The sequence below is a fragment of the Acomys russatus genome, chromosome 15 (assembly GCF_903995435.1).
Source record: "Acomys russatus chromosome 15, mAcoRus1.1, whole genome shotgun sequence".
NCBI classification, from domain to species: domain Eukaryota; kingdom Metazoa; phylum Chordata; class Mammalia; order Rodentia; family Muridae; genus Acomys; species Acomys russatus.
In genome coordinates, this window is record NC_067151.1 from 65,006,207 (window position 1) to 65,028,564 (window position 22,358).

The 22,358-nt window shown below is 45.8% G+C and overlaps 2 protein-coding genes across 2 annotated transcripts; both read left to right on the plus strand.

Annotated features, from left to right (window-relative positions):
- Window positions 1-1,125: 1,125 nt before the first annotated feature.
- Window positions 1,126-2,178, plus strand: LOC127198961 (speckle-type POZ protein-like). The gene has a single exon (XM_051156872.1). It carries the CDS (start codon window positions 1,126-1,128, stop codon window positions 2,176-2,178), a length of 1,053 nt encoding a protein of 350 aa, XP_051012829.1.
- Window positions 2,179-12,275: 10,097 nt separating this feature from the next.
- LOC127199085 (speckle-type POZ protein-like) lies at window positions 12,276-13,364 on the plus strand. The gene has a single exon (XM_051156940.1). It carries the CDS (start codon window positions 12,276-12,278, stop codon window positions 13,362-13,364), a length of 1,089 nt encoding a protein of 362 aa, XP_051012897.1.
- The last annotated feature ends 8,994 nt before the right edge of the window (window positions 13,365-22,358 follow it).

A 22,358-nucleotide genomic window follows, 5' to 3' on the forward strand; every position in this document is an offset into this window, starting at 1 on the left:
TAGTATTGACATAAACATTGACACACTGATCAATGGAACCCAATTAAAGGCCCAAACATAACTCCACACACCTATGGACACCTGATTTTTAATAAAGAATTCAGAAATACACACTGAAATAAAATACAGTTGTCATGACTACTTTTGGTTCCCAACTTGACTACATCTGAAATTAACTAAACACTCAAAAGCTGAGGACAAACTGGTATGAAATATGTCGGTTAAGTGTAAGTAGATCCACTTTGAATACCAATTTGGAGGTAAGAAGACACATTTAATCCAGATATTGAGGCAAGAAGAGATCCATTTAATCCAGGTGTGGATCTGAGAGGCACACCTTTAATAGGGTCACACCTTCTGCTGGGAGTATATATTGGGTCGTGGAGAAGGAAGCTTCGACTCTTTTCGACTCTTTGCCTGCGTGCTCTGACCTTGACAGCAAGTTCACACATTCAGTGCCATTAGAACCTCCTTCTTCAAGATGCCAGCGTACACTGAAGACCAGTTGAGACATCCAGCCTCGTGGAGTGAGTAACTACTGGCTTCAAGGACTGTCTGTACACAGTTAGCCTTTGTTGCATTGCTTTGCCTGCAGCCTGTAAATCATTCTAATAAACCACATGTATGCATGTATGTGTGGGTATCTGTGTGTGTGTGTGTGTGTGTGTGTGTATGTGTGTGTATGGAGAGAGAGAGAGGGAGAGAGAGAGAGGAGAGGCTGACTGACTCCTTCTGTAAGTATGTTACCCTACAGAACCATGACGAATTGAGCACATTTTGCAGTAGTAATGTATAAAATGTTGCAAACACTTCAAAGCATGTGGATATTAGCCAAAACATGTTACTAACTGACCAAAAATTCAATATGGAAAATAGAAATGTTGTGACGTAAGAGTAGTTTGGGGCCTGAACTGTCTTCCCTGAAACTAATACTGAGGTCTGGATAGAAAATTTCAGAGGCCCAAGTTTCTGGTCTCAAAGAAGAGGAAACAGAGCAGGGAACAGAAGCTTAACAAAACACTCTAAAAGCATGTGTCATTGTATCCTACAGGTTGAAGGGGAAGCAAATCTTGATTCTTTGGTTTTGAATCTACCTTAACCTTCAAACTCCCTCCATTGGCAGAAATGTCAGGGAAGCTGGCGGCCGAGAGCTGGGGCGCCACACGGATCAGTGTCCAGAATTTCTCCTACACGTGGACCATCAGCAACTTCTCTTTTTGCCTGGGGGGAATGTGGGGAGCCATGGAAAGCCCACCTTTCTCATCAGGAGCCAGGGACAGCCCGAAATGGTGTTTGAGACTCTACCCTGATGGGATTGATGAAGAAAGCCGAGATTACCTGTCAGTTTACCTGCAATCGCGCTGTCCTAAGAGCCCAGTTTGGGCAAACTTCCGAATGTATATCATAAATGCTAGAGGAGACAGATCCCAAGATGTAAGGAGCACAGGTATCTTTAAGTTCCTGCCAGGCCAACACAGGGGATTCAAAAAGTTCATTCTTCGAGATTTCCTCTTGTCCCAGACGCATTGGCTACTGCCGGACGACAGGCTCACTCTCTTCTGCAAGGTGAGCGTGCTCGGAGACTCCTACACCATCTCCGGACAGAACACCGCATCTTCAATAAAGGTTCCAAGGTGCACATTGACTGCTGACCTGGGGGAGCTGTGGGAGACTTCCCGCTTCACAGACTGCAGCCTGTGCGTAGGTGGTCGCGAATTCCGGGCTCACAAGGCCATCTTAGCAGCTCGCTCTCCGGTTTTCAGAGCCATGTTTGACCATGAGATGGAGGAGAGCCTTAGCAACCATGTTGAAATCAATGACCTGGATCCTCAAGTCTTCCAGGAGATGATGGGATTCATTTACACGGGGAAGGCGCCAAACCTACACAGCTTGGCCCCTGGTGTCCTGGCAGCTGCTGACAAGTATGGCCTGGAGCGCTTGAAGGCCATGTGTGAGGACGCCCTCTGCGGGGAACTCTCAGTGGAAAATGCTGCTCACACCCTCTTCCTGGCTGACCTCCACAGAGCACAACAGCTGAAAATGGAGGCCCTGGGTTTCATTACAGTTCATGCTTCCGAGGTCTCTGAGACCTCAGGGTGGAAGAAAATGGTGGGTTCCCATCCTCACTTGCTGGCTGAAGCATTCCAGACCCTGGCTTCCTTTCAGTCTTTTCCCTGAGGCCTGTGTCAAAGATTGGAGACATCCCAGCACCTGTTTAGTTGTCACCTACACCTGTCTTCTAGCAGCAACAGCCGGTGTTGTCAGCAACTTACAATGAATCTGGGGAAAGACCGCCTGGTGGCTCCACATTTCAAACATCTGGAAGAAGCTGGAATGATCTCCAAGTGGACAGCCCTGGACTCTGGTGTGCTCTAAATAACATCTGCCTTCTTGTTGGAATTGTTTCTTTTTTTCTCCTGACTTGAAGGCTGAGGGTCAACTTAGGTACTTGCAGGAAACACAGCACAGAGAGATTGTTTTAAGGAGGTTTCGAGGAACCTATTTAATTAGCCTGAGCAGAAGACCTGACCCAGGGGTCAGGTCCAAGGAGAAAACAAACATTAACATTTACTCTTAAAGGTAGGAAAAGACAAAGGCTTTTTTCCCACCATAACTCAGTGTGTGGGGACTGGAGAGATAACTCAGTTGGCAAAAGCAATGGTGCTCTTACAGAGGACACCTGGACTGATCCCAGCACACACCGGAGTTTTCATCCATCTGTGACTGGACATCCAGGGGATCTGAGACACTTCCTGGAGTGCATGGGCACATACATCTCTGTAGACAGAGCCTTGCAAATGAAGTAGAAAGTGAATAAAAGTGTTTTAATCAGTTTTAGCGTTCCCTTATTTTTATTAGTTAATTAACATACTTTATACACTAGACTGGAACTTCCTCCTCTCCTCCCTGTGCCTTTCCCTCACCTCCCCCTCCTTCCTGTCCCTTTCTCCCCGCCCCCATGCCTTTCTCTCCCCTCCCTTCCCCTCCTCTTATGTCCCACTCCCTTTCTTTTCAGGGAGGAGGAGACCTCCCATGGTATCAACCCACCTTGGCATGTCAAGTACACCTGGTGGCATCTTCTATTGACACTACACAAGGTGGTCAGTGGTCCCCTTAGGGAATAGGGACCCAAAATCAAGCAAGAGTCAGGGCCCAGTCCCCACTCCTCCTGTTAGAGGGCCCACATGAGGACCAAGCTGTACCTGTTACACTGTGTGCGGGTCTAAGTCTACTCCATGGATGTTCTCTGGTGATGGTTCAGTCCCTGTGATCCCCCATGGTCCCAGGTCTGTTTTGTAGGTTTTCCTTTTGTGTCCTTGACCACTTGACCCTTTCAATCCTTCCTCCCCCTCTTTCAGGAGCCTGGTGAGGTGGTGCAGGCCTCTAATCCCAGCACTCAGAGGGGGGTGAGGCAGGTGGATCTCTGTGAATTTGAGGCCAGCCTGGTCTACAAAGAAGTCCATGACAACTGAGCCGACATAGAGATACCTTGTCTCAAAAAAAAAGATTCTCTGAGCTCTGCCTAATCTTTGGCTGTGGATCACTGCATCTGTTCATCCTGCTACAATATTTTTTTTTTGAGACAGGGTTTCTCTGTGTAGTCTTGGCTGTCTTGACCTTACTTTGTACACCAGGCTGGCCTTGAACTCACAGAGATCCGCCTTGCTTCTATCTCCCTGGGTGCTGGGATTAAAGGCGTGCACCTCAGCACCAGGTTGCTGGGAAAGAAGAAGGAAGGGCCAGGGTGGTCAAGGAAGCCACCACACCCAGCACAGCTGCAGCTTCTTCATACTGTTCCTCCCGTTGTGGTGACTCCCAGCCATTAGATTATTTCCTGGCGACTTCGCAACTGTAATACCATTACTGCTATGGCTCATAAAGGAAACCCCTGATATGCAGGGTTTCTGATATTCTACCTCTTTGAAAGGGTCATTAGACACCCCCGCAAAGTGTTGAGAAACATGGATCCATGCCATGCCTGTCAGAAAACCAGGCAGACTGCTGTAGAGCTTCCGCACTCTTCCCAGACCCAGTGCCACAGTGTCATCCTCACCTCTGCAGCAGACCTCCTGTGGGAGCCTGGTTTGCCCACTGTTCCCATCTGCTATGGATACCGCACATCTTCCCTTCTAACTCCCCTCTGCTCTTTGCTTTGCTGTCTCCACCAGCCCAGGACCGGCCCCCATGCTAACCCAAGGGCCACTCTTTCTGGGATAACAAGAAGTCCAAAGGTAGAGCCATGTACCATCCTTTGCTCCCCCACTTCCAATTCCTACATTCCTAGTCCTAGCTCTGCAGCAGAAACTCTTCTCTGGTCTTTCTTTCCTGTCTGACCCCATCGCCCCTCCAATGGATCACACAGATCTTTTCCCCAAGTCTTCCTTACCCCAACACCCCCATCTTCCCAGCCCCCAACACAGCAGGCCTTCACTAGGAACAGGGCAGCAGAGCAGGGCAGGGAAACAGGTAAGGCAACTGAGAGTTCTCCTTGCTCCCTCCTTCCCTGCGATTCCAGTCCCCAGTCTCACCCCCATAGCTGCAGCAGAACACCATGTGCAGCCTTCCCCCCACCCCCACTCCCGCCTTCTTCTCCTGTGGATCCCACAGACAATCCCCTTTAATCCCCTCTTTTCCACTCATGGCTGTATTCCAGCCACAAACGCCATCGCTCCCTGATAACCCACAGGTCAAACCTGCCAAGAAAGCTGCCTGTCATCTTCCTCTCTTCCGCAGCTCTAGATCCAAGCCCCAAATACCCCACCACAGCTGAGGAACAAGAGATAAACCTTAAAATGAACTTTATGAGGATGACAGAAGTTTTAAGGAAGTGAATAAATCCTCAAAGAAACAAAAGAAAAGACAAGCCTGGTTGTAGTTGCCCAAGCCATTAATCCCAGCCCTTGGGGGGCAGAGGCAGGCTGAGCTCTGTGAGTTTGAGGCCAGCCTGGTCTACAGAGTAAGTTCCAGGAAAACCAGGCCTACACACAGAGAAGCCCTGTCTCAAAACAAACAACAAAAACAACAACAACAAAGAAGTTAGTAAATCCTTAAAGAAACAAAATTAAAGATGAGCTGGACAGTGGTGGTGCACACCTTTAATCCCAGCACTCGGGCAGCAGAGGTAGTGGAGCGCTGTGAGTTCAAGGCCAGCCTTGTCTACACAGTGATTCCAGATCAGACAAGGCTACACAGAGAAACCCTGTCTCCAAAAAACAAAAATAAAACTGGAAAAATGAACAAATTCCTTAAAGAAAGCCAAGAAATACAAACAGTTAAAGAAAAAAGGAGAAACTACTTAAGGCTTGAAAATATAAATAGAAACAATAAAGAGAAGAAACTGTGGGAATTCTGGAAGTCAAAAGTCTAGGTAAGTGAAGGGAAGCCACAGATACAAGTATCACCAACAGAATGCAGGAGAAGCAGAGAGAGCCTCAGGCACTGAACATTTGATAGAAGAAATATATATATTTGCATTGAAAGCATTAAAAACTAAAAGGTTCGTTCCACGAAATATCCAGAAAATCAGAAATACAATGATGAGACCAAACCTAAGAATAACAACAGTAGAAAAAGCTGAAGTGTCTAAATTCAAAGTGTTAGGGTTTGGGTTGTCTACTGAAGAAAGGCTCCAAGCAGTATGCAAAAACAAAGAGTGTTTTTTTTTTTATTCTTTAAAAAATTACTTTATTAATTTATTCCTATTACATCTCAATTGTTATCCCATCCCTTGTATCCTCTGATTCCTCCCTCCCTCCCACTTTTCCTCCTCTCCCCTCACCTATGTCTGTGACTGAGGGGGACCTCCTCCCCCTGTATATGCTCATAGGGTATCAAGTCTCTTCTTGGTAGCCTGCTATCCTTCCTCTGAGTGCCACCAGGCCTCCCCATCCAGGGGACATGGTCAAATTCAGGGCACCAGAGTTCCAGTCAAAGAGTGCTTTTAATCTAGCTCTGAGGGGGACGCCCCCCTGAAATGAGCACCTAGGTTAAATTTATGGACATTTGGAGGGACCTGTGAGGACAGAATTGAGTCAGAGTGTACGAGGGGATTCAGGACTGGCTGTTTGTTTGGTTACTGGGGATTTTGAGTCAATGAAATTGTGGTTCTCACTCAGGAGCTGGCTTTTAATTTGATTGCATGGGGACAGCTGTGTTCTTTACCGAGGTCATGAAGTAATAAAAACATGGTATCTGGTCATTTTGTTCTAGCCTACTGATTAGCTGCCCATGAGCTGTCCATAACTTGTGGATTTTGTCAGGAATTGTTAGAAACTTGGCCTAGTTAGGCAGAGTGAAAACCAGAAGCCCAGTCAAGCAACTGGAGGTCTTTGGGGGGCGTTGGGTCCGTGGGGCCCCTGGGGTCAGGTCCCTTCAAAACGCCAGAGAATATTATCTTTAAGGCCCTCAAAGCCAGTGGGTGGGCAGGACCCACGCCTGAGGACCTCCAACTTCCATTTTCCACCCAGAGAACACTCAAACTCCCCTAAAGGCCAGACCCTGTGCCTACCCATCAGAGTGAAAAGTCCAAGCTCTGGACTTGAAATCTCAGCAGTCCCACACCTGGAAAGCTCCCCTCTCTCAGGACATCCTATACAAACCCTGTCTCTTCTCTGGCCTCTGATGGGGCTTGCCTGAGTAGAGGCAGCCATCATCCTGGGGTCCTCCCTTTCAGTAAACCTCTTGGTGAGATTTGTTGTGCTGTGTGGCTTTGTGGGATTTCTTGGTTCCCAGCTGCTAGTGTACACTTCCACCTGAGGTGTGACTCTTCCGTCCTATGACTCAGGCAGGCCCTCCAGGTTCCTGTGCTCCTCCTTGGGGTCTGAGCTGCCCTGGGACCCTATCCCTCACCTCCAGTCTACCAGCGACAGAATCCCCTTCTGGCTCACCAATTGCTTATCACCCCTTCTTCACCTGGGGCAGCCAGATAAGTTTCTTCCCTGGTGGGTGTAAATGTTTCTCTGAATCCCAGGAAGTGACTGTTGAGCCTCAGACACCCCTCTTTGAGGCAGAGGTACATGCACCAATGCTCTTTACATTCATGGCCGGCCTTCTTCACCTGACCTCATCCCCTCAGCTTTGGAGATGCAATTCTGCATGCAGTCTCCATGGGCACAATTGGGTTTATTGCACCTCCTCCCCTCCTGCCCTCCCTCCAGAGCTGCCTGTATGTCACAGCTTTTCTAGGTCCTCCTGGTTTTTTTGTTTTGTTTTGTTTGTTTCTTTTTTGTTTTTTGAGACACGGTTTTTCTGTGTGGCCTTGGCGGTCCTCGACTCACTTTGTAGACCAGGCTGGCCTCAAACTTACAGAGATCCACATTGCTTCTGCCTCCTGAGTGCTGGGATTAAAGGTGTGTGCCAAACCAGGCATGGTGGTACATGCCTTTAATCCCAGCACTAGGGATGCAGAGGCAGGCAGTTTGCTCTGAGTTCAAGGCCAGCCTGTTCTACAAAGCGAGTCCAGGACAGCCAGGGATACACAGAGAAACCCTGTCTCAAAAACAAACAAAAACAAAACAAAAATGCATGCACCACCATGCCTGGCTCCAATAGCTTTCTGTAACAGGATTAAGTAAAGTTAACCCCAGGTCAAGAGGTGGAGCAAAAAAAAGTGTTATGAGTAAATTAAAAAAAGAAAAAAAAGAGGTGGAGCAACAAACCAGCTGACAGGGATTAAACAGAAAGGAGGGGCACTGAGGTAGAGTATTCAAAATAGCCTGCTGAAGAAGAGCTTTGGGGGATTTTGGCTTTTAGCTTTTGGCTTTTTCCTCTGGGACATGAGCTGAGTAGGAAGGTCAGCTGGGTGCTTTCTCTGCCTCCCTGAGCTAGCAGGCTTTCACCCTAGCCTCTGGCTCCTGAGTCTTCATTGGTAAATCAAACAGTTGGGTCTTGTTTCAAGAACACTGATGGACCCTAAATTTATTCACTTTTGCGATTGAACTTGGCCTGAAAAATCAGTTCAAAATGGTATCTTAGGTTCTAATATTATTTGGGACCTTTCCCAATACTTTAAGCAGTCAGAGAAATGAAAAAAAAAAAAAAAAATAGAGTTCCTGTTTCCTATTTCTCTTTTTTCCACTCCGAGCCCTGATTGCTTTTGTGTGGTCTCACACACACACACACAAACACACACACTGTGTAAATGTCCTGCTTTTGAACAATTGCAGCATGAGCAAATGGAAGCAGAGGAGCAGACCCCTGCAGTGTGCACACATCCCATACACACTTTCCCCAGGCAGATGCATTTCTACCTCCCTGCTGCAATTCCCCCCAATTATGACTAAGGCTTACTTTTTATTTTTTTTTTTTTTTTTACCTCTAACCTCAGTAGGCTCAGGAGAATGAAGACAAGTTAGACAGCTCCCTTCTGAAATCTTCTGTCTATTTTCCAACGGGTAGGAAAAGGAAGGCAAGTTGAACCGGCACCATTTGTGAAATGTTCTGTCTTATTTTCCAGTGTGTATTTCTAGCCTATTTATGAATAAAACTGCATAGACCTATGGAGAGACCATGACTCTGCATTGGGAAAAGACAGGGAAGAAGACAGCACATTCAGAGGTCTCTGGCTCTGCTTGTGAGACACCATATGTGAGCTCTTCCACCTGCCCTCCTGTTGTGACAGTCAGACCCCTGACAGATAAGTAAAATACTCCTTCCATTTTCATGTCCATGGCAGGGATAATTGTAACACAATCACAAGAGGAAATGTAACTGTGTAGAAATTCACACCATCCCTTCACTTATGGACCTTTAGCTACAGGAAGAAGATACACATGGGATGGCCCTTCTTGCTAAACCTTGACTCCATCTGGAATGAACTCAAGCCCCAGAATAAAGGGCCTGCCTGTGAGAAAGATTTTGCTTCAGTTCAAGTAGGCAGATCCATTTGCAATCCTGATTTGAAGGTCCAAAGACACAAAGTTGACTCTAGATCTCAAAACAGACAGCCACGCCCTTTTGATCCAGGTCTTGAGCCTCTAGATCTCAAAACAGAGAGCCACACCCCTTTAATCCAGGTCTTCATCCTGGCAACCACACCTTTAATTGGGCCACACCTTCCCTGCAAGACTATATAAGGGCATGGAAGAAGGAAGCTTGGGATTTTTGCCTCTTGGCCCCTCTTGGCTAGCAAGTGCAGTCCATCACCGGCATTACAGCCTGCTTCTGCAGAATTGCGGTATATACTAAAGACCAGCAGAGACACTGCCTCCTGGACTGAACAGCTTTCGGGCCTCTTGGAATCTCTGTGCCCAGCCAGCGGTCAGTGGATTAGCCTGACTGCAGCCTGTAAGTCATTCTCCTTAATCCCCTTGATCTAGCTTCCTTCATGCTGTAAGTTCTGTTTCTCTGAAAATTCCATGATGTCCTTGTTTTTGATAGCTGAAATAGAATTCCATGGTGTAGATGGACCACAGTTTCTCTATCTGTTCTTTGGTTGAGGGACATCTGGATTGTCCAATTTCTGGCCATTACCAATAACATTGTAGAACAAATGTCCTTTGTATGTTATGGTGGAGCATCTTTGGTGTATATGCCCAGGAGTGGTATACTTGGGTATTGAGGGAGTGCTGTTCCCAAGTTTCAGAGAAAGTGCCAGAATGACTTCCAAAATGCTTGTACCAGTTTGCACTCTCACTAGCAATGAAGGAGAGTTCCCTTTCTCTACATCCTTACCAGCATGTGCTCTGTCTTGAGTTTTTGGTCTTAGCCATTCTGAGAGGTGTAAGATGGAATCCCTGAGTGGTATTGACTGTATTTCCCTGATGGCTATGGATGTTGAGCCTTTCATTGAGTGCTTCTTAGAAATTTTATATTTTTCCCTTGAGAGGTTTCTGTTCAGCTCTGTACACAAGATTCGATGGGATTATTTGCTTATTGGTGTTTAATTTTTGAGTTCCCATATGGACTGCATATTAGCCTCTGTTGGATGTAGAGTTGGTGAAGATCTTTTCCCAGACAGTAGGCTGTAGTTTTGTGTTTTGGCAGTGGCCTCTGTCTCATAGGAACTTTTCAATTTAATGATATCTCACTTATTAATTGTTGATCTTAGAGTCTGAGCTGTTGGTGTCTCTTCAGGAAATTGTCTCCTGTGCCAAAGAGTTCAAGGGTCTTCCATACTATCTCTTCTACTAAGTTTAGTGTTCCTCGGTTTAAGTTGATGTCTTTGGTCCTCTTGGACTTGAGTTTTGTGCATTGTAATAAACATGGATCTAGGATGTTTTCATTGAAAATCCCAGATCACTCTATTTTACCAATAAAGACACAGGAGACAGATGCTGTGGTGAAAAACCTGCTAGCTCAGAGAGAGAGAAAGCACCCAGCTGATCATCCTGCAAAGCTCACCTCCTGATCAAAAAGGTCCAAATATCTCTCTAGCTCAGCTGACTGCCCAGGAAGAAAATACCTAAAAACCCAAGTCCAAAATGTTGCAAAGGCCAAGGAGCTGAAGAGCTAGAGTGCTAAGTGCCAAAGAGCTCAGCTAAAATCCCAAGATCCTGTTATCCTGAAAGCTATCTTAATTGTTCCTCTACTCAAAGCCCCGCCTACCTTTAATCCCTGTCAGCTGGCTTCTTGCTCCACCCATTGACCTAGGGTTAGCTATATTAAATCCTGTGGACACACAGCACTTGGATTAAAGGTGTGTGTTAGGACTCATGCATGCCAAACAAAACACGGGTTTTTATAGTTCACAATCTCAGGGGTCAAAATGGGATCAAAGGCAGTATAAACAGTTCACAATCTCAGGGGTCAAAATGGGATCTGAGACAGGATTTTCTAGTTCACCGTCTCAGGGATCACATTGCATCCAATATCATGGAACAGATCTGTTTGCATTTTGTGACATATAGACGTGCACGGCACCAGCACCATACATTGAAGGTGCTTTCTTTTTTCTATTGTATGGTTTGCCTTCTTCCTCAAAAATTACATGTGTGAGTGTATTTCTGGATCTTTGATTGGATTCCATTGATCCACCTGTCTGTGTTTATGCCAGTACCATGCACTTTTTATCACTGTGGCTCTATAGTACATCTTGAGATCAGGGACAGCCATCCCTCCAGAAGACGTTTTCATGTTCAGGATTGTCTTGGCTATTCTGGGTTTTTGTTTTCCAAAATGAAGTTGAGAGCTGATTTTTCAAGGTCTGTAAAGAATTGTGTTGGCATTTAATGGGAACGGCATTGAATCTGTGGGTTGCTGTGGTGAGATGGCCATTCTTTCTTTGTTAATCCTACCTATCCTCAAGCATGGGAGATCTTTCCATCTTTTCATATCTTCTTCAATCTCTTTCTTCATAGATTTGATATTTTTTTTATTTGAGACAAGACATTTATTTCCTTTGTTACAGTTACATTGAGATTCTTTATGGTTTTTGTAGCTATTGTGCAGAGCGTTGATTCCCTGGCTCTACCCATCAGGAGATCAAAGCAGAAGCTCTCAGCCCAACTTAGGGCAGAGTGCGGGGAGTATGTGGAGGAGTTGGGCATAGAAAGGCCCAGATAAGACAGGATCGCTATAAAAGACTAACAGAGCCAAGAAATCTGGGCCCATAGTCCCTGCAGATTCCTGTGCACCAAAGAAGGACCATTCCTGGAGAAAGCCTAGGCACCCCATTCAGAGGTAGCCCCACATCTCAGTCTCCATATGGGCCCCATAATAAGTAGAGCTGGGGTTGTTCCTGCCATGGTCTCTGTTGGCTGCACTTAGATGACTTTCCCGTGGCAGGGTGCTTTACCATGCCGTGGAGGAAGAGGATGTAGGTAGACCTGAGGAGACCTGATAGGCTGGGGTCAGTTGGTAGGGGAGAAGGGCTTCCCCTCACTGAGGACTTGGGTAGGGAAATCGAAGGGCAAGGGTGTTAGGGTGGGGCCTGAGGGAATGAGGGAGGGTGCTACAATTGGGTTACCAAGTGAAAAAATTTTAAATATACATAAATTTCTTAAAGGAATGTATAAATATTTCCCAAACACTTATAAAAACTTGTGAATTATAGGCAAAATTGGTTACCACCTGTCTAATTCAATACAGAGAAAGAAATGGAGTGATGTAAGAGTCTATAGGGGCCTGGACTATCTTCTCTGAAATTAATATTGAAATCTGGGCAGAAAATTATAGAGAAACCCAACTTACTAGTCTCAGCAAGTGGGGAACAGAGTGGAGGTGAGACACTAAAATTCTGAAAAGTATTTGTTCTTATGTCCAACAGGAAGAAGAGAAACCATATCTTGATTCTTCGTTTTGGATAGAAATTGAGCCTGAAACTGCCTCCAGCAGAAATGTCGGGGGACCAGGCAGTCACGACCCGGGGCTCCACACATATTGCTGTGCAGAAGATTTCCTACAGGTGGACCATCAGCAACTTCTCCTTTTGCCTGGAGGGAATGCAGGACGCCATTCTCAGTGGGACTTTCTCATCAGGAGCCAATGACAACCTGAAATGGTGTTTGAGAGTTCACCCCAAAGGCATTGACAAAGAAAGCAAAGATTACGTGTCAGTTTACCTGGTGTTGCTCAGGAGTCCAAAGACCCCAGTTTGGGCAAAGTTCCAGTTTTGGGTTATAAATGTGGAAGGACACAAAACTCTGGGACTGAGGAGCCCACGAGTCTTTAAGTTTCTTCCTGGTAAGGACTGGGGATTCAAAATGTTCATCCTTCAAGATTTCCTCTTGTCCCAGGCAGAAGACCTTCTCCCTGAGAACGACCTCACTCTGCTCTGCAAGGTGACCATGGTCCAAGACACCTATAACATTTCTGAAGAGAATTTGACACCTGCGATAAAGGTTCCAAGGTGCACGTTTGCAGATGACCTAGGGGAGCTGTGGGAGACTTCCCGCTTCACAGACTGCAGCCTGTTGGTAGGTGGTCACAAATTCCGAGCTCACAAGGCCATCTTAGCGACTCGCTCTCCGGTTTTCAGAGCCATGTTTGAACACGACATGAAGGAGAAACAAAAAGACCGAATTGAGATCCAGGACATGGAGCCTCAAGTCTTCAAGGAGATGATGGGATTCATTTACACGGGGAAGGCGCCAAACCTCCACAGCTTGGCCCCTGGTGTGCTGGCAGCTGCTGACAGGTATGGCCTGGAGCAGTTGAAGGTCATGTGTGAGGACGCCCTCTGCAGACACCTCTCAGTGGAGAATGCTGCTCACACTCTCTTCCTGGCTGACCTCCACAGTGCACAGCAGCTGAAAATGGAGGCCCTGGGTTTCATTACAGTTCATGCTTCTGAGGTCTCTGAGACCTCAGGGTGGAAGGAAATGGGGGAAGCCCATCCCCACTTGCTGGCTGAAGCATTCCAGTCTCTGGCCTCTGCACAGGGTCCTTGGCTGGAGCCCCCTCTCAAACGCCTGAAGAGATTCTAGCACCTGGTTAGTTGTGACTAATCCTGTCTTCCACAAGGACAGATCATGCTGTTACCAGTGACCTCCAGGCACACCAAGGCATTGCTGCTGCATTTACAGTGGATCTGGGCAAAGACAGCCTGGTGGCTCAGGATTTCAAACATCTGGAATAAGTTGAAATGGTTACCATGTGGGAAGCCCTGGGTTCTGGTGTGCTCTACCTAACATCTGCCTTCTTGCTGGAATTGTTTCATTTTGTCCCCTGACTTGAAGACTGAGTCAACTTACGTGCTTGCAGGAAACATAGCACTGAAACATGGTTTTTAGGAGGTGTCGTGGAACCTGTTTTGATTAGACTGAGCAGAACACATGACCAAGGGGTCAGGACCAAGGAGAAAACAAACATTAACATTTACTCTTAAAGGTAGAAAAAGACAAAGACTTGTTTTCCCCCATAACTCCGTTTCTGGGAACTGGAGAGATAACTCAGTTGGCAAAAGCAATGGTGTTCTTGCAGAGGACACCTGGACTGATCCCAGCCCACACAGGAGGTTTCATCCATCTGTGACTGACATCCAGGGGATCTGAGACACTTCCTGGAGTGCATGGGCACATACATCTCTGTAGACAGAGCCTTACAAATGAAATATGAACTGAATAAAAATGATGAAATCTCTTGTGGTTTCCTGAAGTGTTTATGTTCAAAGAAGTCAAGTTTAGTCCATCCAGCTCTGCTCTGTTGTGAATGATTGTAGAGTCCTATCTGCCCTAAGTATTAGAAATACTTTGTCCTGGGACGTGCCCCTTGGGCTAGTATGCAGATATAAATGAGTATATACCATTTGATTCTTTCTGTTTCTGGGTTAACTCACTCATTATGATCATTTCTAATTCAATCCATTTGTCCACAAATTTCTGGAAATCCTTGTTTTTAATAGCTGAGTAGTATTCCATAGTGTAACTGTACCACAGTTTTTTTATCCATTCTTCTACTGAGGGACACTTATATGTTTCCATGATCTGGCTATTATGAATAAGGCTGCTATGAACGTGGTTGAACAAATTTTTTTGTTGTGTGCTGGAGCATCTTCTGGGTATATTCCAAGGAGTGAAATGGCTGGGTCTTGAAAGTCTTCACTTACCAGGAAACTGGGACACAGGGGAGGACATCCTATTGGGACTCTAGATGAGAGAAGCATGGGAGAATGGCAAAGCAGAAGGATCCAGAGGGTCCTAGAAACCTCCAAGAAGAACATTATGATAGGCAGATTTGGGCCCAGGGATCCCGCACAAACTATGGCACCAGCCAAGGACAATACAGGTCATAAACTTCAAACCCATACCCAGATCTACCCAATGGACAGGACATTCTCCACAGTTGAGTGGAGAATGGGGTCTGTCTTTCACACATACTCTGGTGCCTCATATTTGACCATGTCCCCTGGATGGGGAGACCTGGTGGCACTCAGAGGAAGGATAGCAAGTTACCAAGAACAGACTTGATACCCTGTGAGCATATACAGGAGGAGGAAGTCCCCCTCAGTCACAGTCATAGGGGAGGGGAGTAAGGGGAAAACGGGAGGGACGGAGGAATAGGAAGATGCAAGGGATGGGATAACCCCTGAGATGTAATATGAATAAATAAATAAAGTAAATTGTTTTTAAAAAGAGAAATACTTTTTCCTTCTTATCACTTGGTGGTGGCAAAGTAAAATGAGTCCCATCCACTTCTTGTGATGATGACAAGAGTAGGCAAAGTGGAGTGAAACTACTGTGTGTCTTTTTTGCATTCATTAATTTACTGTATGCCTGCATCAGAACTTCCTTCCCCCCTGTGCTCACGTTCCCTCCGCCTACTTCCCCTCCTCGGCTCCCATAACTCTCCTCCTCCTCTGCTCTCCTCCCCTCTGATCCCACTCCCCTCCTCTCCTCCCCTCCTCTGCTCCCACTCCTCCCTCTCCTCTCTTTCCCTTTCCGCTCCCACTCCTCCCTCTCTTCTCCTCCCCTCCTCTGCTCCCATTCCTCCCTCTCCTCTCCTCCCCCTTCTTTATTCCTCACTCTCTTTCTTTTGTCTCTGAGGCTGACCAGGCAGTGCAGTGGGGAAAGGGAACATCTTTACTCCCATGTTTAGGAATCCCCTGGGGGACCAATGGTCACATGGGCTGCATATGTGCAGTCGGTCTAGGTCAAGCCCTGGCATGGTTTTTAGTTGCTGGTTTAGTTACGTGAGCCCCCATTAGCCAAGGTTGGTTTATTCTGTGGGACTTCTTGTGGTGCCTGAACATCCTGTTTCCCTGAGTCCTTCTTCCCACTCCTCCAGAAAACACTATGGTCTCTGTCTGTTGATTGGACATGAGTCTCTGCATCTGTGTGCCACAGCTTCTGGACGAATCTTGTCAGAATATAGTTATGCGAAGCTCCAGTCTGCAAGCTTGTCAGAATTTTATCAATGGTGCCTGGCCTTGGCTCTCTCTCATGGCATGGGTCTCAAGACCAGCCAGTCGCTGGTTTGCCACTCCCCAAATCGCTGCTCTATCTTCATGCCTACACATTTTGTAGGTGAGACCAATTTTGGGTCAAAAGTTTTATGAGTGTTTTTGGAGTCTCCCTCTCTTCACTCAAAGTCCCACCTTGCTACAGGAAGTGGTGCCTTCAGACTCCATATTGTCTGCTTGCAGGAGTCTCAGCTAGGGTCACCTTCATAGAGTCCTGGTAGCCTCCCCTATCTCAGAGATGGTGCCCCTCAGCCCAAATGAAATCCAGGAACTGCATTCTCAGCTGTTCAGCTCTGTTGAGGTCAGCCAGGAAGAGAGTGTGAGCAGCATTCTCCACTGAGAGGTCCCTGTAGAGGGCGTCCTCTCACATGACCTTCAAGGGCTCCAAGCCATACTTGTCAGCAGCCGCCAGCACACTAAGGCCGCTAAGGTGGCCTTAAGAGCACGTAATTCATGACCAACTACCAACAGGCTGCAGTCTGTGAAGCGGGAACTCTCCCACAGCTCCCCTAGGTCATCTGGAAACGTGCACCCTGGAACCTTTATCACAGGCGTCAAGTTCTCTTCAGAAATGCTAGAGGTGCTTTGGACCATGGTCAAGTTGCAGAGCAGAGTGAGGTCATTCTCAGGGAGAAGGCATTCTGCCTGGGACAAGAGGAAATCTCTTTGGATGACCATTTTGCATCCCCAGTCAGTGCCAGGAAGGAACTTAAAGACTCGGGGGCTCCTCAGTCCTAGAGTTTTGTGTCCTTCCACATTTATAATCCAAAACTGGAACTTTGCCCAAACTGGGGTCTTTAGACTTCTGAACAACACCAGGTAAACGGACATATAATCTTTGTTTTCTTTATCAATTCCTTTGGGGTGAACTTTCAAACACCATTTCAGGTTGTCATTGGCTCCTGATGAGAAAGTCCCACTCAAAATGGCGTCCTGCATTCCCTCCAAGCAAAAGGAGAGGTTGCTGATGGTCCACCTGTAGGAAATCTTCTGCACAGCAATATGTGTGTAGCCCTGGGTCGTGACTGCCTGGTCCCCTGACATTTCGACTGGAGGCAGTTTGAAGTTTAAATTTGATCCAAAACGAAGAATCAAGATATGGTTTCTCTTCTTGTTGTAGGCCATAAGAACAAATATTTTTCAGAATTTTAGTGTCTCACCTCCACTCTCTTCTCTCTTTCCTGAGACTGGACTGTGCGATGTCTCTGTAATTCTCTATGCAGGTTTCAATATTAGTTTCAGAGAAGACAGACCTGGATATGAGTAATTCACTCAGAAGGGAAAACAGAATAGACACTGGAACAGTTGAAGAGAGAGTGGGACAACTCTGAAAGGACAAGTAAGGTAGACAGAAGAGATGATGTGAATTTTTACATAGCTACTATTTATTTTTGTGGTTGTGTTACAATTATACCTTCCATAAACACGATATAGGAAGAGGTGTTTTCCTGACCTGTAAGGGCCTGAGTATCACAAAATGGCAGCATTATGCCCAGATCTCACAATCCCCAAACACTACTCAGGAGTCACGTCCAATGTGAGTCCACTTGGACATTCATGCTAGCCGGATTAGGGACTCTTTCCTTCACCTAAGCAGCACATAGGGAGTGAGCGCCCAGAGTTTTGAAAATGTATCTCAAAATCTTCTCAGAGATGTCGAGGAGTTACTGCTAGTATATGGGTGTCTTGTCATAATTACTTTAAATATATTTAATGCCATATTAAGCAGATTTCTGACAAGCTCGAAAGTTAGCATATCTGAGCTCAATCCTGGTCTGTCTGAAAACATATGTTTTCTCACAAGCATTATAGGGTCCTAAAATTATGACTGTATTAGATGGGCAGAACAATTAAGGCTGGGTCTCTGCTCCTTGTATGAGCAGAAGAAAGACATCTGTAAATCTTCATTCATGCCATGTGAAGAATGGCAACGAATATTAGTCACAGGATTCTGTAACCAACAAGAAGCATTGTCTAGTGGCTGGAGAGATGGCTCAGTGGTTAAGAGCAGTGACTGTTCTTCCAGAGGTCATGAGTTCAAATCCAAGAAACCACAAGTGGCTCACAACCATCTATACTGGGATCTGATGTCCTCTTCAGAACTGTATACATAATAAGAAATAAATACATCTTTTAAAAAAGAAGCATTTATGACTCAGCCAGCCTCAGAGCTATTCCCATGTAGTGGGGTTAGCAATATAAATTACCTTCTTGTTCTGCAGTTTGAATTCTTCCCATCTTGGTTGCAGCACCTTCCCCCATCACCTCCTGATCCCAGCTTCCTCCCTTCTCCCTTCTCCCGCCCTCACCTACTGCTCAGAAGGGGAGCCTTCCTCCCATAACATCTGACCTCAGCCTACGCAGTCTCATCTTTACTAACTGTATCCTTTTCCTCTGTGGCATGGCAAGGCCACCGTGCCAGGGAGAAGTAAGCAAGGTTGGGGGGCCAGAACCCATGTGAGAAGTAGTCCCTACTGCCCACATTGTGGGACCCACAAGGAGCCTGTGCTGCCCATCTACATCTGAGCAGAGAGTCTGGGTCTACATCACACATGGTCCTTGGTTGGTGCATCAGTCTCTGTAGTGTGGTGTGGTTATCCTGTATTATGTATCTAATATCTGCTTATGAGTGAGTATATACCATGCTTTTCTTTATGGGTCTGGCCTACCTCACTCAGGATAATTTTTTCTAGTTCCATCCATTTGCCTGAAGTTTTCAAGATTTACATTGTGTAAATGTACCTCAGTCTCTTTATCCATTCTTGTGTCAAGGGACATCTGGGTTGTTTCTAGATTCTGACTATTATGAATAAAGCTGCTGTGGACATAGTTGAGCAAATGTCCTTGTTGTATGGAGGAGAGTCTTTCGTGTATACGCCCAGGAGTGGTATAACTGGATCTTGAAGTAGCACTATTCCCAATTTTCAGAAAAATTGACAGGTTGATTTCCAAAGTGGTTGTACAAATTTGCGCTCCCAGCAGCAATGGAGGAGTGTTTTCCTTTCTCTGCATCCTCACCTGCACCTGATGTCATTGAGGCTTTTTCTTTTTTTTTTTAAATCTCAGCCATTCTGATAGGTGTAAGATGGAATCTGAGAGTTGTTTCCGTTTGCATTTCCCTGATGACTATGGATGCTGAGCATTTCTTCATGTGTATCCTTATTTTTCCAAGACATAAAACATAATGTGTATTGGATATTTGTCAAATGCTTTTTTGGCATCTAAGGAGATATTTATGTGTTTTTTCTTTCAGTTTGTTTATACGATGGATTGTATTGGTGGGTTTCTACATATTGAACCAGCCTCCATGCCTGGCATGAAGCCTACTTGGCCATGGTGAGTGATATCTTTGATGTGCTCTTGGATTTGTTTTGAGTGTATTTAATAAGTATTTTTGCATCTATATTCATAATCACTTCCCACTAGTGAGGTAGCCATGCCAGGCCACAGAGGAAGAGAATGCAGGCAGTCCAGATGAGAGTTAGTAGGCTGGGGTCATATGGTAGGGAAGGAGGACTCTCCCTTTCTAAAGATCAGGGGTGGGTGAGGGGGAAGAAAAGGAGGTAGGGAGAGGGAGACCAGGAGCAGGCAAAGGAGTGTGCCTCAATCTGAATGTAAAGTGAATAAAAATGAATAAGTAAAAAAAGACAATCAGGGAGAGACACACCTCCCTAGTCTCAGTGTGGAAGCAGAGCATAGAGCAGACACTAAAATTCTGAAAAAGACCTGTAATTGTGCCTTACAAATTAAAGAGAAAACATATCTTGATTTAAACTTCAAACTACCACCGATAGAAATGTCAGGGGACAAGGCAGTCAATAGCTATGGCCCCAGAGAGATCTCTGTCCAGAAATTTTCCCTCACATGGGCCATCAGAAACTTTTCTTTTTGCCTGGAGGGAATGCAGGAAGCCGTTTTAAGTGGGACTTTCTCACCAGGAGCCACTGATGAACTGATACCGTGTTTGAGAGGACACCCCAATGGGATTGATGAAGATAGCAAAGACTACCCATCAGTATACCTCGTGTGACTTGGATGTCCTAAGGGCCCAGTTTGAGTGAAGTTCCACTTTTGGATCATATGGACCAAAGGAGAGAAATGCCCAGGACTGAGGAGCAGAACTGTCTTTAGGTTCCTGCATGGCAACACCTGGGATTCAAAATGTCCATCCAAAGAGATCTCCTCTGGTCCCAGGCAGAACGCCTGCTCCCTGAGGACCACCTCACCCTCCTATGCGTGGTGGACATGGCTCAAGACTCCCACAGCATTTCTGGAGAGAACATGACATCTGCAACCAAGGTTCCAAGGTGCACATTGACAGATGACCTAGGGGAGCTGTGGGAGACTTCCTGCTTCACACACTACAGACTGTTGGTAGGTGGCCACGAATTCAAGGCTCACAAGGCCATCTTAGCAGCTTGCTCTCCTCACAGAGTCCTCTCCTGGAGCCTCATCTCAAACACCTGAAGCAATCTCAGCACCTACTTAGCTGTGACCTACATCTTTCTTCCAGAAGCAACCACTAGTGTTGTTACCAGTGACCCCCAGATAGACCAGAGCATTGCTGCTGCATTTACAGTGAATCTGGGGAGAGTCCGCCTGGTGGCTCCGGATTTCAAACATCTGGAAGAAGTTGGAATGATCTCCAATTGGGCAGCCCCGGAGCCTCCTGTGCACTACCTAACATTTGCCTTCTTGCTGGAATTGTTTCATTTTTGTCTCATAGGCTGGAAACTGAGAGTCAACTTAGGTGCTTCCAACAAACACAGCCCAACAGGGTTTCTTTGGGAAAACCTGTCATGATTGGACTGAGCAGAACACCCCAGCAGGGGCTCAGAGCTTCTGCTTCAGTTATGATGGAATATTCTGTGAATACCATGATAGGTTAGCTGGGCTATAGTGCAGACACAAAGCCCTGGCTGTTATGTACTGTGTTGTGGTGTGTGTGTGTGTGTGTGTGTGTGTGTGTGTGTGTGTGTGTGTGTGTGTGTGTGTGTACACTTGGACCAAATAAATCCAGCCATCCTTTTTTTAAGAACATCAAGTAGATTCTTTAGCTGAAAGAGTTCTGCCGAACATGTTGGCTTTACACTTGCTATTCCTCAGAGAGGATGGACTAAGAATGCCTTTAGGGCAACAAAGTTGCTTCTACGCCAATCATTATGGTGTAATTAGAAACCCCTGGTAAAAGTTAAAATCAACCTCCTTAGGAGGGAACAAAGAAGACAAGAATCAAACAACTGTGTGAAGGATTATTCAGTCGGTCCCCGTGGTTAACATCTTTAGTTACCACTGTCATTGCATTTTTTTTATATCCTGACCTTCATCTGTGGACCTTGTCTCATTCATGCTTTTATGTCTTTTGTACAAAAAAGATTTTCTGCTGTTAACCTGCAGCTCTGGCTCTGAAGAGGTCCAGGGTCAGGTCTCTGGGGCTGGATGCCGACGCCCTTCCAGTTTGCTTTATCTCTTGGGTCACCAGAGCTGATGGCTCAGGCAACTGATCAGGATGGAAAGAGGGAGGAAGAACAGGAGCCCAAGGTTTCTTCTCTAAGGACTGGCTGTACTGCAGCTGAGGAGGGGATTTGAAGCTGACCACAGTTTTCCTATGGCCGAGGCTGTAAAAGCGGCTTCTGGCTTGAGACTTCAGGAGGGTCATAAAAGGAGGCTCTCTGATCTATACATAGGCCTCCTGGTGGAGATCTCCAATTAGCTAATGTAAACATGGGCTTATTAGCCATAGAGGGCTGATGCCCTGAGTCTGCTAACTTATTTGTGAATATACAGGGAAATAAGAAATAAGGAAGAGATAGAAAACAAACCACTTACACACACATTCAAGAGAAAAGGTGGATGAAGTCAGGCATCTGAACTTCAACTGAAGTTAAGCTTCCCAATTTCAGCACCGTTTCAGTAGATGAGCATACTTATTCTTCTGAGAAAAGGGTATTACCTCATAGTCGAAGAAAGGCAATTAATCATGAAACAGGTGAATTCTAAAACACAACAGGTAACATGTTTTAAATCTAAACATCTCTTATCTAAGTGTCCATACCATAAGGTCACAGTGAGTTAGGAATGACAAGGCGTAAATGGTACAGCAGTGTACGACTCACCAATTAGCGCTGACCTGACTATACAGTATCCAGCTATCGCTTAGTTCATAGTGAGATGAGGACGACAATTTTATCTGTCTTTCATTCTAAGAAACAGAGTAAATTCAGACTTCTGTAGGAAGCTTCATTCCTACTTAGGTTCAGGGAAAGTTTAAACAAACTTGCCTATACTTATGGTGAAATACCAGGACTCGAGGTGCCCCCTGGAGTGGAGGCTTATCTGCAGTCACAAATCTGATACAAGGCTATCCTTAGTGAGGCAATGGAGGTCCACAAAGGTATTCATCATAGCCATAAACTAACTTTACCATTTAAAACTATTTTAATCAAATCAGGAGTTTCATAATCAAGAATTAATTCATCTGAATAACAAACAGTGAATCTTCAACAAAATCCTAAAGGAA

Bases quoted from the DNA above. Each gene is read 5' to 3' on its own strand.
- LOC127198961 (XM_051156872.1), top strand. From the start codon at position 1,126: ATGTCAGGGAAGCTGGCGGCCGAGAGCTGGGGCGCCACACGGATCAGT.
- LOC127199085 (XM_051156940.1), top strand. From the start codon at position 12,276: ATGTCGGGGGACCAGGCAGTCACGACCCGGGGCTCCACACATATTGCT.